The sequence below is a fragment of the Mya arenaria genome, chromosome 2 (genome assembly GCF_026914265.1).
Source record: "Mya arenaria isolate MELC-2E11 chromosome 2, ASM2691426v1".
Lineage (NCBI taxonomy): Eukaryota > Metazoa > Mollusca > Bivalvia > Myida > Myidae > Mya > Mya arenaria.
In genome coordinates this window covers 39,304,863-39,317,447 of record NC_069123.1, presented here as the reverse complement: position 1 = coordinate 39,317,447, position 12,585 = coordinate 39,304,863, and the positions used below count along the sequence as shown (strand labels likewise).

Genomic DNA, 12,585 nt, shown 5'->3' with positions numbered 1-12,585 from the left:
CAGTTTATTATTCACATTAATTGCATAGGATTAGCAGATGGAAACATAAGTGGTTATTTCTAAATGCATTTTCTACTTTACAGGCGTCACACAGTAGCGTATGTTCAGTCCAGTGGAAGACTGTATGTGTTTGGCTCAGGGACAAATGGCCAGCTGGGATCCAAGGACAGTGGAGTGCAACCCCTCCCAGTGCAAGTGAGCGGGCCTTTTGTCCCATACAACAGGCAGGACTCATCCACTAAGATGGATACTGCTAGCAATAGTCCTTCCACTGAGATTATTGGCCCAACGTTTGTGATACACATGGTGGCTGCTGGCGGAGACCAAACATTTCTGTTTACTATCTCACCAGATGTAAGTATTTGCCATGTTTTCACTGCGAAGCTTTAAATTGGCCTGTATCTTTTCTTTTTATTTCTGCTGTATAAAAGCTATACCAATAGACAGCATTACAGTACAATAAATGTAAGGCACTTTTGAATTAAAATTCATGTATGTTATCTGATGTTTTAGTATCAAGGTAATACTTCAAGAGAAAATAAAATGTAAACAATTCAATTTCATTGGTCTGTCTTACAACTGATAGTTTGTAGCCAGTTTCTGTAGTTCGAAAATGAGTAAGATTTAAACATTGCAAAAAGTGCTGAAATAGCCATAAAACATACACCATGCTGACAAAATGATATGTTCTGTTATATAGACAAAAAAAATGGTATGTACTTCTCAGAAGATCTTACGTAAATTCCTCTTGCTTACTCAGTTCCGCAAAAAAAAACCCACCAACAAATGTTTGTTAAGTTGGACACAATCCCCCCTCCAATGTTTGTAAAAGTGGACACAATCCCCCCTCAAATGTTTGTGTAAGAGGACACAGTCCCCCTCCAATGTTTGTCGAGATGGACACAGTCCCCCTCCAATGTTTGTCGAGATGGACACAATCCCACTCCAATGTTTGTGAAGGAGGACACAATCCCACTCCAGTGTTTGTGAAGGAGGACACAATCTTCCCTCCAATGTTTGTAAAGGTGGACACAATCCCCCTCAAATGTTTGTGAAGGAGGACACAATTCCTCCTCCAATGTTTGTAAAGGTGGACACAACCCCCCTCCAATGTTTGTAAAGGTGGACACAACCCCCCTCCAGTGTATGTAAAGGTGGACACAATCCCACTCCAATGTATGTAAAGGTGGACACAATCCCACTCCAATGTATGTAAAGGTGGACACAATCCCACTCCAGTGTTTGTAAAGGTGGACACAATCCCACTTCAATGTTTGTAAAGGAAGACACAATCCTACTCCAATGTTTGTAAAGGTGGACACAATCTCCCTGTCAGTGTTTGTAAAGGTGGACACAATCCCACTCCGATGTTTGTAAAGGTGGACACAATCTCCCTGTCAATGTTTGTAAAGGTGGACACAATCCCACTTTAATGTTTGTAAAGGTGGACACAACCCCACTCCAATGTTTGTAAAGGTGGACACAATCTCCCTGTCAATGTTTGTAAAGATGGACACAATCCCACTCCAATGTTTGTAATGGTGGACACAATCCCACTCCAATGTTTGTGAAGGAGGACACAATTTCCCTGTCAATGTTTGTGAAGGAGGACACAATCCCACTCCAATGTTTGTAAAGGTGGACACAATCTCCCTGTCAATGTTTGTAACGGTGGACACAATCCCACTCCAATGTTTGTAAAGGTGGACACAATCCCACTCCAATGTTTGTGAAGGTGGACACAATCCCCCTCCAATGTTTGTAAAGATGGACACAATCTCCCTGTCAATGTTTGTAAAGGTGGACACAATCCCACTCCGATGTTTGTGAAGGAGGACACATTTCCTCCTCCAATGTTTGTAAAGGTGGACACAATCCCCCTCCAATGTTTGTGAAGGAGGACACAATTCCTCCTCCAATGTTTGTTTAGGTGAGCACAATACCCCCTCCAATGTTTGTGAAGGAGGACACAATCCCCCTCCAATTTTTGTTTAGGTGGGCATAATCCCCCTCCAATGTTTGTTTAGGTAAGCACAATCCCCCCTCCAATGTTTGTGAAGGAGGACACAATTCCTCCTCCAATGTTTGTTTAGGTGAGCACAATCCCCCTCCAATGTTTGTGAAGGAGGACACAATCCCCCTCCAATTTTTGTTTAGGTGGGCACAATCCCCCTCCAATGTTAGTTTAGGTAAGCACAATCTGCCTTTAATGTATGTAAAGGAAGACACACTCCTCCTCCAATGTTTGTTTAGGTGGGCACAATCCCCCCTGCAATGTTTGTTCATTTAATTGTACCTGCCCAATGGCAGGGATGAGTTCGGAAGGAAAAGCGATATTTGATTGTACTACCTTCCCAATGGCTGGAGTTGGTTGCATAAGCATAGTGCTATTTGATTGTACCTGCTCATTGGCTTGAATTTGTTGAATAAGCATAGTGCTATTTAATTGTACCTGCCCAATGGCTGAAGTTGTTCGGGTAGGCATAGCACTATTTCATTGTACCTCCCCAATGGCTGGAGTTGGTTGCGTAGGCATAGCACTATAACATTTTACCTGCCCAATGGCTGGAGTTAGTTTCATAGTCATAGTGCTATTTCAATGTACCTGCCCAATGGCTGGAGTTGGTTGCGTAGGCATAGCACTATTACATTGTACCTGCCCAATGGCTAGAGTTATTTTCAAAGTCATAGTGGTATTTCATTGTACCTGCCCAATGGCTGGAGTTGGTTGTGTAGGTATAGCGTTATTTTATTGTACCTGCTCAATGCATTGTACCTGCCCAATGGCTGGAGTAAGTTTTGTAGGCATAGCATTATTTCATTGTACCTACCCAATGGCTGAAGTTGGTTGTGTTGGCATAGGGCTATTTCATTATACTGGTACCTGTCCAATGGCTGGAGTTTGTTGCGTAGGCAAAGTGCTATTTCATTGTATCTGCGCAATGGCTTGAGCTGGTTGGGTAGGCATAGTGCTTATTGACTGTACCTGCCCAATGGCTGTAGTTAGTTGGGTAGGCAAAGTGATATTTTATTGAACCGTAATATGTACAAGCAAAACAATCTTTTTAAAAAGGGACTTTTGATCACAATTGTAATTTCACCCATAGATAAAGAGTGGGAAAGGTTACGCACCACATCAAGAAAGATGACACGTTTTTGAAGTTCAATTCAAACCTGAATCAAAATAACACCTCAACAATTCATGTTTTGAAACTATGTAAAGCACACTGCTAACGTAAAATCACAGAAATTTGTTTCAGAGTGTTTAATAGCTAACAGCTAAAGTATTTCACCCCTGTCTGGAAAGGTTAAGAATAACCATGAATAATGTGTGTTTCAATACTACTATTAATTGCTTGCACTGATAAAGTGTTGTCATATTGATGTAAGTAAGTATTGAAATTCCTTTTTGAGAGCTTTTTTGATGTGATCTTAATTTGATAGCTAGACAAACTGGCAATTTCTATGAAACAAACTTGGGTGATTGTTTAGACAAGTTCTTATCTTGCTCCTCACTGAACAAAACTTAATGAACATCTTAAATCAAGATTGTTCAGGTATTTCATGTCCATTTAAGGAAGGAGACTCGGGCAATTTATTTAAGGAAGGAGACTCGGTCAATTTGGAAAAAATTGCAAAGTAAAACCCCAGTAGTTGCTAGTTATTCTTAAAAAAAAGGAAAAATGACAACCATTCATACAATAATAATGATTATCATTAATGTTTAGAATTCAGTTATGGAAGAACTTTCCCATATTGTTAATTAGTTTGCGTATGGAGTGACTATGTGTATGATGTTAAACAAAGTAAGATTTTTGCAGCGCCTGTAGCATTTAAATGTATATTCCTTATTTCAATCTTATTAATCATTCTTTATTATAAGAAACTTTAATAAATTCTTAATGATGGTATTTTCTTTACCAACCCATTCAGCATGTATCCGTATATATTTCAGAAACGCCAGGTCCCAGTAGACTACAGAATGCTAGATGATCGGTTTCAGGTGAAATGTCTGACAGAAAGCATGGCAAAGAGGATTGGTGGACTCAAACCCACCGACAAGCCCCCAATTGAATTTGAGGAGTGAGTAAAACTCTAGTTATGACCGTCTGTATGTTTTTTACCTGGTTTTCTTCTTTGAGTTAAAAAATTTGAGAAAGGACCGTAGTCTTAGAGTCAGAAGGCAACATTATCACACATGCTCATTTTGACAATAGGAACACAAGAAGTCTCATATTTCTGGCTCAAATAATTATTGAGTTATTATCCTATTTTGACTTAGAAAAACTGTCAGTGCTCTGGGGAGGTAATTGTTATAAGAATACATTATCTATCCACTATTTTCATTTATTTGTGCAAGTTGTGGTTTTAAAATGCAGTATTATTCTTTTTCAGAGATGTTTTGAAAATATTTGCATCAATGGCATGCTGGAATTCATCTTTTCTTGATGAGTAAGTTTTTTTCGAATGCTTAATATATAACGTTTACCCTTTATATAACCATTTACTATCTGTTTAATTTTACTGTTTCGGCTGGGTAAACACTGTGCCATTGTCACTCTCTATGTTAAGTCTGACTGTAATTCTACTTCAGGGAGGGCCATTTTGGCAGCAGTAAAACCAACCATGGTGTTGACATGCCAATGGTCAGAAAATGCTTTGAGGATCTGGGCAACACAACTCACTCTGGGTTCGTTCAAAAAGTAGGTTATATTTAAAAAAAATAATAATCTTAAAACCAACTGGAAATAGTGAAATGGTATACTAAAAAAACATAATTATAATATCTTATACATTTCTTTAAACATCCAGTAGTGGTTGAATAATACCATCCTAGGTTATGGGATGGTTTGTATTGGTCAGGGGTATCATTGTTGTTTGCAAGTAGCTGAATAATTACTGAAAATAGGTGGGTATATAGGGGACAACCCCCATTAGGTTATATTTACACCTCAACTTCTATTCCTTATATGAACTGCCTTTTGGCAACTGCAGTTATCATCCATGCAACCTCTTTGGTATTTGTGGATCGCAATTCATCCCATAACAATATACATATCAATTGTATCAGCAGGTCCCGTAAATTATAATTCAATATTTTAGTAAGTGTTAATTTATGATATCTTAAATGTATTGTTGCCATAAATGCTTAAATTTTACGTTTAAAAGTGATTTGAAGTGATTGATCTTTTCTTGCGTTATTGTGATGTCATTTGATAAAATGTTTCGGGTTACAATCGGGTCATTCTATTTACAGAAAAGGTATAAAAGGATTAAAATGAAAGTTTTTGTTAAATAAGATAAAGTGTTTTTAACAATTCTTGAATGACATAATGAACTATTTGTGTAAATATAAGTAATGAATTGCAGAATTGATGTCTTTATTGGGGATATGAACGCAATTAAGCTGGCCAAAGTATGCGTGGACTCCCTCGGACTCCACACACTTAGACCAGCCCAATTGCGTTCATACCCCGATAATGGCATCAATCCCGCAATTCATTCCTTAATTAAATGGGCAGAACAAGGTCGCTGGCTGGGCTGAAACTCACTGTTTTTACTCCGATAGTACCATATTTTTTTCTTATGGACGCGCATTTCATAAAAACGTATACAGTTCTTTGCATTTTCTCACATTCTAGGCTCTTAAGTGCTTGATATCATGATTTAAAACATCAACATCTTATTTATAACGCTGTAAGGTATTCTATTGGTCAGTTCCTTTTTCAGTAAAAACCTGTCCACTAGTGAGGTTCCATGACCTCCGATATTTACTGGCAAAGGTGGACTTAATTTTAAATGCTAGAGGCTGTTAAAAGGACACGACAAGGGTGTGTTTTTATGGACAAAATTTAATGTGGTATCTCTTTTCATTATTTTTCTTAAGATCCTACACAGTCTTAAGAGTGGTTTAATTCCAAGCCTTCCCCGAGCGCCCCCAGATGTTGAGGCCCTGCGTGTCTACCTCCAGCTTCCCTTCTTCCACCTGTTTGAGCAGCCCAAATATTTCAGAGAACTCATCAGCCCACTTGGCGCAGCCATTCTTGAACTGGATAAAGTACCTGCTTCTGTGATAGGTATGTGCAGTCATAAAATTATGTTGTTCAATGATTTCTGAAATGGCTTATCAGCTTGTCCTTATTATAGATATGCATTCTGTAAAGGGTTCCAAGTGGGTTCTTTCTGGGCCTTCTTGGACCTTAATAATAATCATTCTAAATCAGATCATTAAAATAATGCTGACTTTGCCAACCTTCTGACACCATTACAATAAAACCTGTTCCATAGTGTATTACCACCATTTTTACAGACATATTTGGACAAGAATGTTTATGATAGAAGGCGAAACGTTGACACACGCAGGGTACATCTATATGAACAAATATGTAGAAGACTAGCAAGGCAATTTTGCTGTCATTTAAGAATGTTCCTATTTGGTCATAGGGAAGCTTACAGTATGAGAATAAAGAATTATGTTTAATAGTCTGCGTTCTTTAAAATCTTCACAGAAAGCTCCATTCTATGCAATCTTACTTTCTTCATCTATGCATTATTGTTGAAGACACATAAATAAAGCAGTGGAATTTTATGCAGAATTGTATATCATTGGTTCTGAGGTAAAAGTTGGTCAAAGGTGAGGGTCATGGTGATCTTTATTCAATGGATCCAAAATGCTTGATTCTTAGTACATTAATGATAATCACCGGAACATTCACCCTTTTTGATTTTGAGGTCAAAGTTCATGGTCATTGTAACCTTTAATTCAGCAAACAGTCTCAGCTGAAGAACGCTTGATCTGACATAGTCAGTACAACCACTTTTACATGAAAATTTGTTTCACCATGTTTGATGCTCCTGACAGTCACATGTCCAATTCCACAGATTTTGTAGGGTCAAAGGTCAAGGTCACAGTCCTTGTTGGATTTTGATTTAAACACTTTGTCATGCTATCCATCATATCTAGAATCTAACGAAGCTGCAATGAGACACATTATGTTTTATTAAATTTTTTGTTCTACATTGCAGATATGTGGTGGGGCAATCTTTCTCCACCGTTTTTTCAACATACCATATCTGTAAGTCAAATAATTTGTAAAATTTTATTTTTTTAAATAGTTTGTTTTTTAACTGCAATCCTAAATCATCTTCAAAATCATCGTATGTTGATCTCGTGCTATTTCATGGCCTCTATGTCATGCAGTTTATGAAACATATTACAGTAGGACAATATGCTTATAGGCACAGATACCCACGTCAACAATGGTTTGATTGGGTCATAAATAAAGATGCATCCGCATCAAGGATATAAAATACTGAAGCCATTGAATGTCAGTTAAGCATTTTTTTAAACTGCAAAATCACAGTAAGGTAGTGTGATTATATCTGAAATAATTGATGAATCATTTTATAAAAAAAAAGTCAAATGCCATAGCTCAAACACACAAGGTTAATAATAAGCATGTTTTACATGTTCCTGCACAGATGGTTAATAATCAGCTAGCTTTAATCTTCCTGCAATGTCATACAAAAAAAGGAATTTATTGCAAGTAAAATTGTCTTTAATTTATATCATTGAAGAAAAATAATAAAACACTTATTAATAGCAATATAATCATTGATTTAGTTTTGTTTTTTACGCTTTTTTTAACCCTTTTACATGGGCAGTATCATTAGGGAATTAAAGGTCCAGGTTTTGTTGGGATTTTGAATTGTTTGATTATCATACCCAACCCATTACCTTTTGAGTTCCCTGGGGCGTGTCATGAACAATCATACAACGCCACCACAGATCATTATTAATTTTGGACCATGGTGACGGAGTTATGGCCTGGCGTAGCCTGAACTGCTCATCATATGAGCACCATGCAAAGCCGCCTTGGCGTGAAGCACCCTCTCTAACATTGTACATATATTGTAACATTTCGTTTGTTTTATGGGGTTGTAAAGCCAGATAGATGGACATGTAAATCAAAAATGCATCAGTCCACTTTTCAACGGATTGTACCTTTTCCTTGCACTGTTTTGGTTTGGCCTCAAGGGAGCCATCTAGTGATATTGACAGTGTGGAACTTTTACACATATCGTTCAATTCAATTGCCCTTTTAACAAGATAGCCAAATTTATGTATTCTCCCCTCATTATTTGTTGCTTCAATTGCGTTGGTACATGTGATGAAAGATCATCCTTCGCTAACCTATACATGTCCATGCTATCCTCAAAATTTGCACCCATTTGGAACTCTCCACCTTGGCCAGACCCCGCCAAGCCACACCAAGTATCTGAAGGACTTTGCCTATTACCCGTAGGAACCACAGTTTCTGTGGTTAAAGGGTGCAAAATATGAGACCTAGTAATGATATCATGGAAGTCAATTACATTACCCTCATTGTTGTTTCCCAGCTCCGCGTCTGGCAAGGGTATCTGTGACGCCTGTGGGAGTTGTGCTTCCAAATTAACACGAGGCGGTTGCCTTAGCCGCCGTGCACGTGGCTGTTCCTCTTCCCTTACTTCTGCTGCTTCCGCCACCTTCCTTTTCCTCCTTTTAGGGCGTCCTTTCCCGGCATTGTTGTAACAGGCGTATTAAGCTGCGAGTGTCAGATATTAAAGTACTAAACTTCTTTATTTTCCTATTTATTCAAGAGCTTTTTAATTTGGTCCTCTCCGCACGAGATTTCGCTAGCAAAGAAAGATTCCCCGTTAATAGGCCGGTTTAATTTAATTGAAAAGTGCACTTTAGACTAGTGTCAAATATCGAGAACCAGTCTGCATTGACTTGACCGATAGAGGCCGAGAGTGTTCCGATTGCTTAGCAACGGAACAACAGACCTTAAATTCAATCTCGCGAAAATAATAAAATTTATTTTTAAGCAAAATAAATTAACATATTTTACATCCAATATACCGAAGTTCCAATAACAGATATTCAAGTGATTTCTATATAACTTAGAATAGTTCAAATAGTTGATGTTATATAAAGAATTGATTTTTTTTCTAAATTTCAAGAAAATCCACCTTCGTGTGTGAACATATATTTGGAAAATTGCCCTTTCTGTGTAAAATGGTTTGAGTGTGAATATCACACTTTTTATGCCCCCGAAGGTGGGCATATTAAAATCGCACCGTCCGTCCGTCCTTCCGTCCGTGTGTCCGGCTCAATAACTCGTGTCCGGGCTGTAACATTCCCTTGTATTGACAGATTTTAAAATTACTTGCCACATGTGTTCCACATACCAAGACGACGTGTTGCGTGCAAGACCCGTGTCCCTACCTCAAAGGTCAAGGTCACACTTAGTCTTTATTCACAATGGAGTGCTGCATATAGGACATAGAGTATAGGTTGTCGTGTCCATAAAGCCGAGAAGGACCGTGTATTCCCATTTTCTTCAATGTTTTTTGTGGAATTACAGGTGTTCAAAGAGGCAGTGATTCATATTTTACAACTCCCCAACCCCCAGGGGAACCAATCAGAGGTTTGTCACTACATTTACACCTGATGTTTTTAGATTATTCGTGTGTTTCTGTCTTTCATTGAACAGGAGTAGAGCTTTTGCCATACCTTTGCTTTCTTTTACACTTATGTTCAGCCATTACATATAACATATAAAGATATTCACAAAAAACTTTGTAAATACATGCTAAAAGATAATATGGCTTTATGCATCAAGGCCCATTATTCTAGCTAAAAAAATATAATTTTGTCCCTTTGCAATTGTTTTTATCCTGCTTTCGGAGTACCATTAACAAAAAACTAAATATTCCCTTGTTCCATAGATGGAGGCACGGTTCAAGGCAATGTATTTGTCCCTGGAAGTTCTGAAGAAACTTAATACTGTCAACGAGAATAACAACCAGATTGTGCCGTACAAAAAATTCTATGTGCCGATCATCTCTGAGAAAGTCAGTCTGAAGGAGGACTATGTCCAGTGGTTCACAGAGCAGATTCAACCTCAGGGGGTATGTTTGTTACCAATATAAAAACAATATGATGATGAGAGTAGCTTTATGTTTAACTTATATATGTGTCCGCCACCTGCTCAGAAGATGAAGTGGGTTGGAGCCCCACCAAGAATAGAAGTTTTCTTGGCTCTAGAGAAATGGGACAGTGCTCGTGATAGGTGATTTATGCCAGGAAAACGGAATTTCAGTTAAACACAAATAGTACTTTTTCTAAAATAATATTTTGTAAAAGTGTTTTGCCTTAAACAAATTCTTATAATAAACTATATCAACATTTCTTTTAAAAAAATGATTTTCCAAGATACTTTATTTGCCAGGTTGTTATAATTTATATGCACTTGGTCTGTGCCTATCGTTAGATTAAATCACATTTCAGTTACACAGTGCAGCATTTTTGCAAAGAAGCTTCGGCAAACATTTGAAAACTTCTATATATATAAATGTGTGTATATTTTTACCACTTGACTCTCTCTGTTGAAGGGCCCAAAGAAGCTGCTGTTCTGCAACTACCCATTCACATTTGATGCCTCGGCCAAAAGTTTGCTGTTGGAGACTGATGGTCTAATACAAAAACAGGTAATCAAAATATCCAGTTGATCACATATACCTGATCCCTGTAGCGTCCCGATAGTCCTCTCTGCTTTAACCTGTAGCAGATTGGACGATAACCTGTGGACAGCTTATCAAAGTTTAATACATAGATTGCCCTTGACCAGTTCATAGCTCTTATTGTTTTGGGGGCAGTAGGTCAGCAGGCAAGGTCATTATCAAAGATGTTATGAAAACATAAACTTGAAAACTGTTTGAAGACTATAAGACTTGATTAATAGGTTACCCCTATTGTTTTTCAAGTAAGGTCAAGGTCACAGATAAAGCTTTCTTTTTAAGAGCTTAACACAGTCTTGCAAATGTTGTGACAAAACGGGGGTAGAATGGTGTGTTTTTTAAGTTTTAATAAATGTACTGAATACTAAATGAAAATTAAGTGATTCCATTATAAATGCAGACTGCAGTCCAGGAAGTTCAGCGTCGAAACTTTAGCGCCCTCTTTCTGCCGATTGACCCGGCAAACCCGTTCCTCGTGTTTGTAGTCTCACGTGAGGACATTGTGAAAGAAACTATCCACCAACTCATGAATAGGGGCAGTGCCGACCTCAAGAAACCATTGAAGGTAAACAGAAACAAGTGGTTTTGTAAATTTCTAAATATTAAGATATTCAAATATTTTAAATGAAAACAGTGAATTCATGTAATAGTCTCGGTATTTTCAGGTTTTGTAGAAACAATGACTAGCGTGACGACATTAATACCAACCCGTATTTAGTTATTTTATTACCAGTACAACCTCAAAACACTTAGAAGACTGAGAAACATAACCGTTTGAAACTACCAGTTAAAATTACCATTTGATATGATTGCTGATCTAAATAAATCAGATTTACTCCTCTGTTGATTTTAATGTGAGGTTAGCATGCATGTAAATAATATTCCTGCTTCAGGTTGTCTTCAAAGGTGAAGAAAGCACAATTGATGCCGGAGGTGTCAGAAAGGTTAGTTGCAATGGAGATATAGCTGGAATATTTGTGTGTGCACTGGCTTCGTCCGTTGATATTACGAACCAAGTGGGGTTTTGAAGGTTATTGTACAACAAATAGAAACTCTAAAACAAATATGAAATTCAATTTACCAAAATGCATGAATTGAAAAATAAACAATGTACTGTACTGGTAGATCCCTCCTGTTAAATATCTTTCTATTTTATAAAGAAATCATTTTATTGTCACCATTTGGTTCATGACATTTCTGTCATCTACATGTTCTAAAAGAGCGTAGAGATGTGAAATTCATCAGCTCTGGACATGTTGCTTTGTAAATTCACAAAAGGAGCCATTTGGTTGTCGCAAGTACCATTACTATCATGTCTTAGCTGTGTGAATTATATAATTTTATTAGAATTTTTATCAAAATTGTACAGCAGTGTAGAACAATGCGTCAGGCATAGCATTCATGCCCAAGGTTATACTGGTCAAGGTCACACTTAGACAAGGCTAAATTGGAGGCATTTTCACATTTCTGTGACAGTTCCTGCTTCTAAATACATTTCAAATATTTCAGCTTGTCAAAGTGTAACATGCTTTATAATAGTGGTAAAATTAAGTGTGGTTTCTTTTCAAAGAGTATTTATAAACAACTGTAAAATATTAAGTATTAAATTTGTAAACTGTTGCACATTGATTTCTGAAATAATAGCTTAATAATTCATTGTATTAATTAAGTTTTTATGATAGATGCATTTTGGACTTCTATTAAAATGTATTCTTTTGTGAGGAGCTTTGATGCTTTTTCATCAAACCAGAGTATCCTTTAAAAAGTAAAATCCAGAAGTAATATACTGTCTAACAGCCAATACCTGACATGGATTATCTCCCTTTCCCAGGAGTTCTTCCTGCTTTTGCTGCGCGAGTTACTGGACCCAAAGTATGGGATGTTCAAGGTTTTCGAGGAGTCATGTATGCAGTGGTTTGCCCCCTATGTGAGTAAATAGAATGTGTGTATGTTTGTTCTATGCCGTCATCCGACTATCCATGGATGTTGGTACTTACTGAAAATATCAATCTTGAATGGTTG

The 12,585-nt window shown here is 37.4% G+C and overlaps 1 protein-coding gene across 2 annotated transcripts in view; it reads left to right on the top strand.

The window, feature by feature from the left end:
• LOC128204225 (probable E3 ubiquitin-protein ligase HERC4) overlaps window positions 1–12,585 on the top strand; it is a 37,590-nt gene that overhangs the window by 16,562 nt on the left and 8,443 nt on the right. For both annotated transcript variants that reach the window (XM_052905618.1, XM_052905623.1), the window contains exons 9-20: window positions 84–354; window positions 3,956–4,083; window positions 4,396–4,452; window positions 4,595–4,703; window positions 5,888–6,077; window positions 7,027–7,076; window positions 9,408–9,470; window positions 9,772–9,954; window positions 10,438–10,533; window positions 10,964–11,128; window positions 11,457–11,507; window positions 12,395–12,490. In XM_052905618.1, the coding sequence (XP_052761578.1) occupies window positions 84–354; window positions 3,956–4,083; window positions 4,396–4,452; window positions 4,595–4,703; window positions 5,888–6,077; window positions 7,027–7,076; window positions 9,408–9,470; window positions 9,772–9,954; window positions 10,438–10,533; window positions 10,964–11,128; window positions 11,457–11,507; window positions 12,395–12,490 (1,459 nt within the window). The remainder of the gene's footprint in view (window positions 1–83; window positions 355–3,955; window positions 4,084–4,395; window positions 4,453–4,594; window positions 4,704–5,887; window positions 6,078–7,026; window positions 7,077–9,407; window positions 9,471–9,771; window positions 9,955–10,437; window positions 10,534–10,963; window positions 11,129–11,456; window positions 11,508–12,394; window positions 12,491–12,585) is intronic.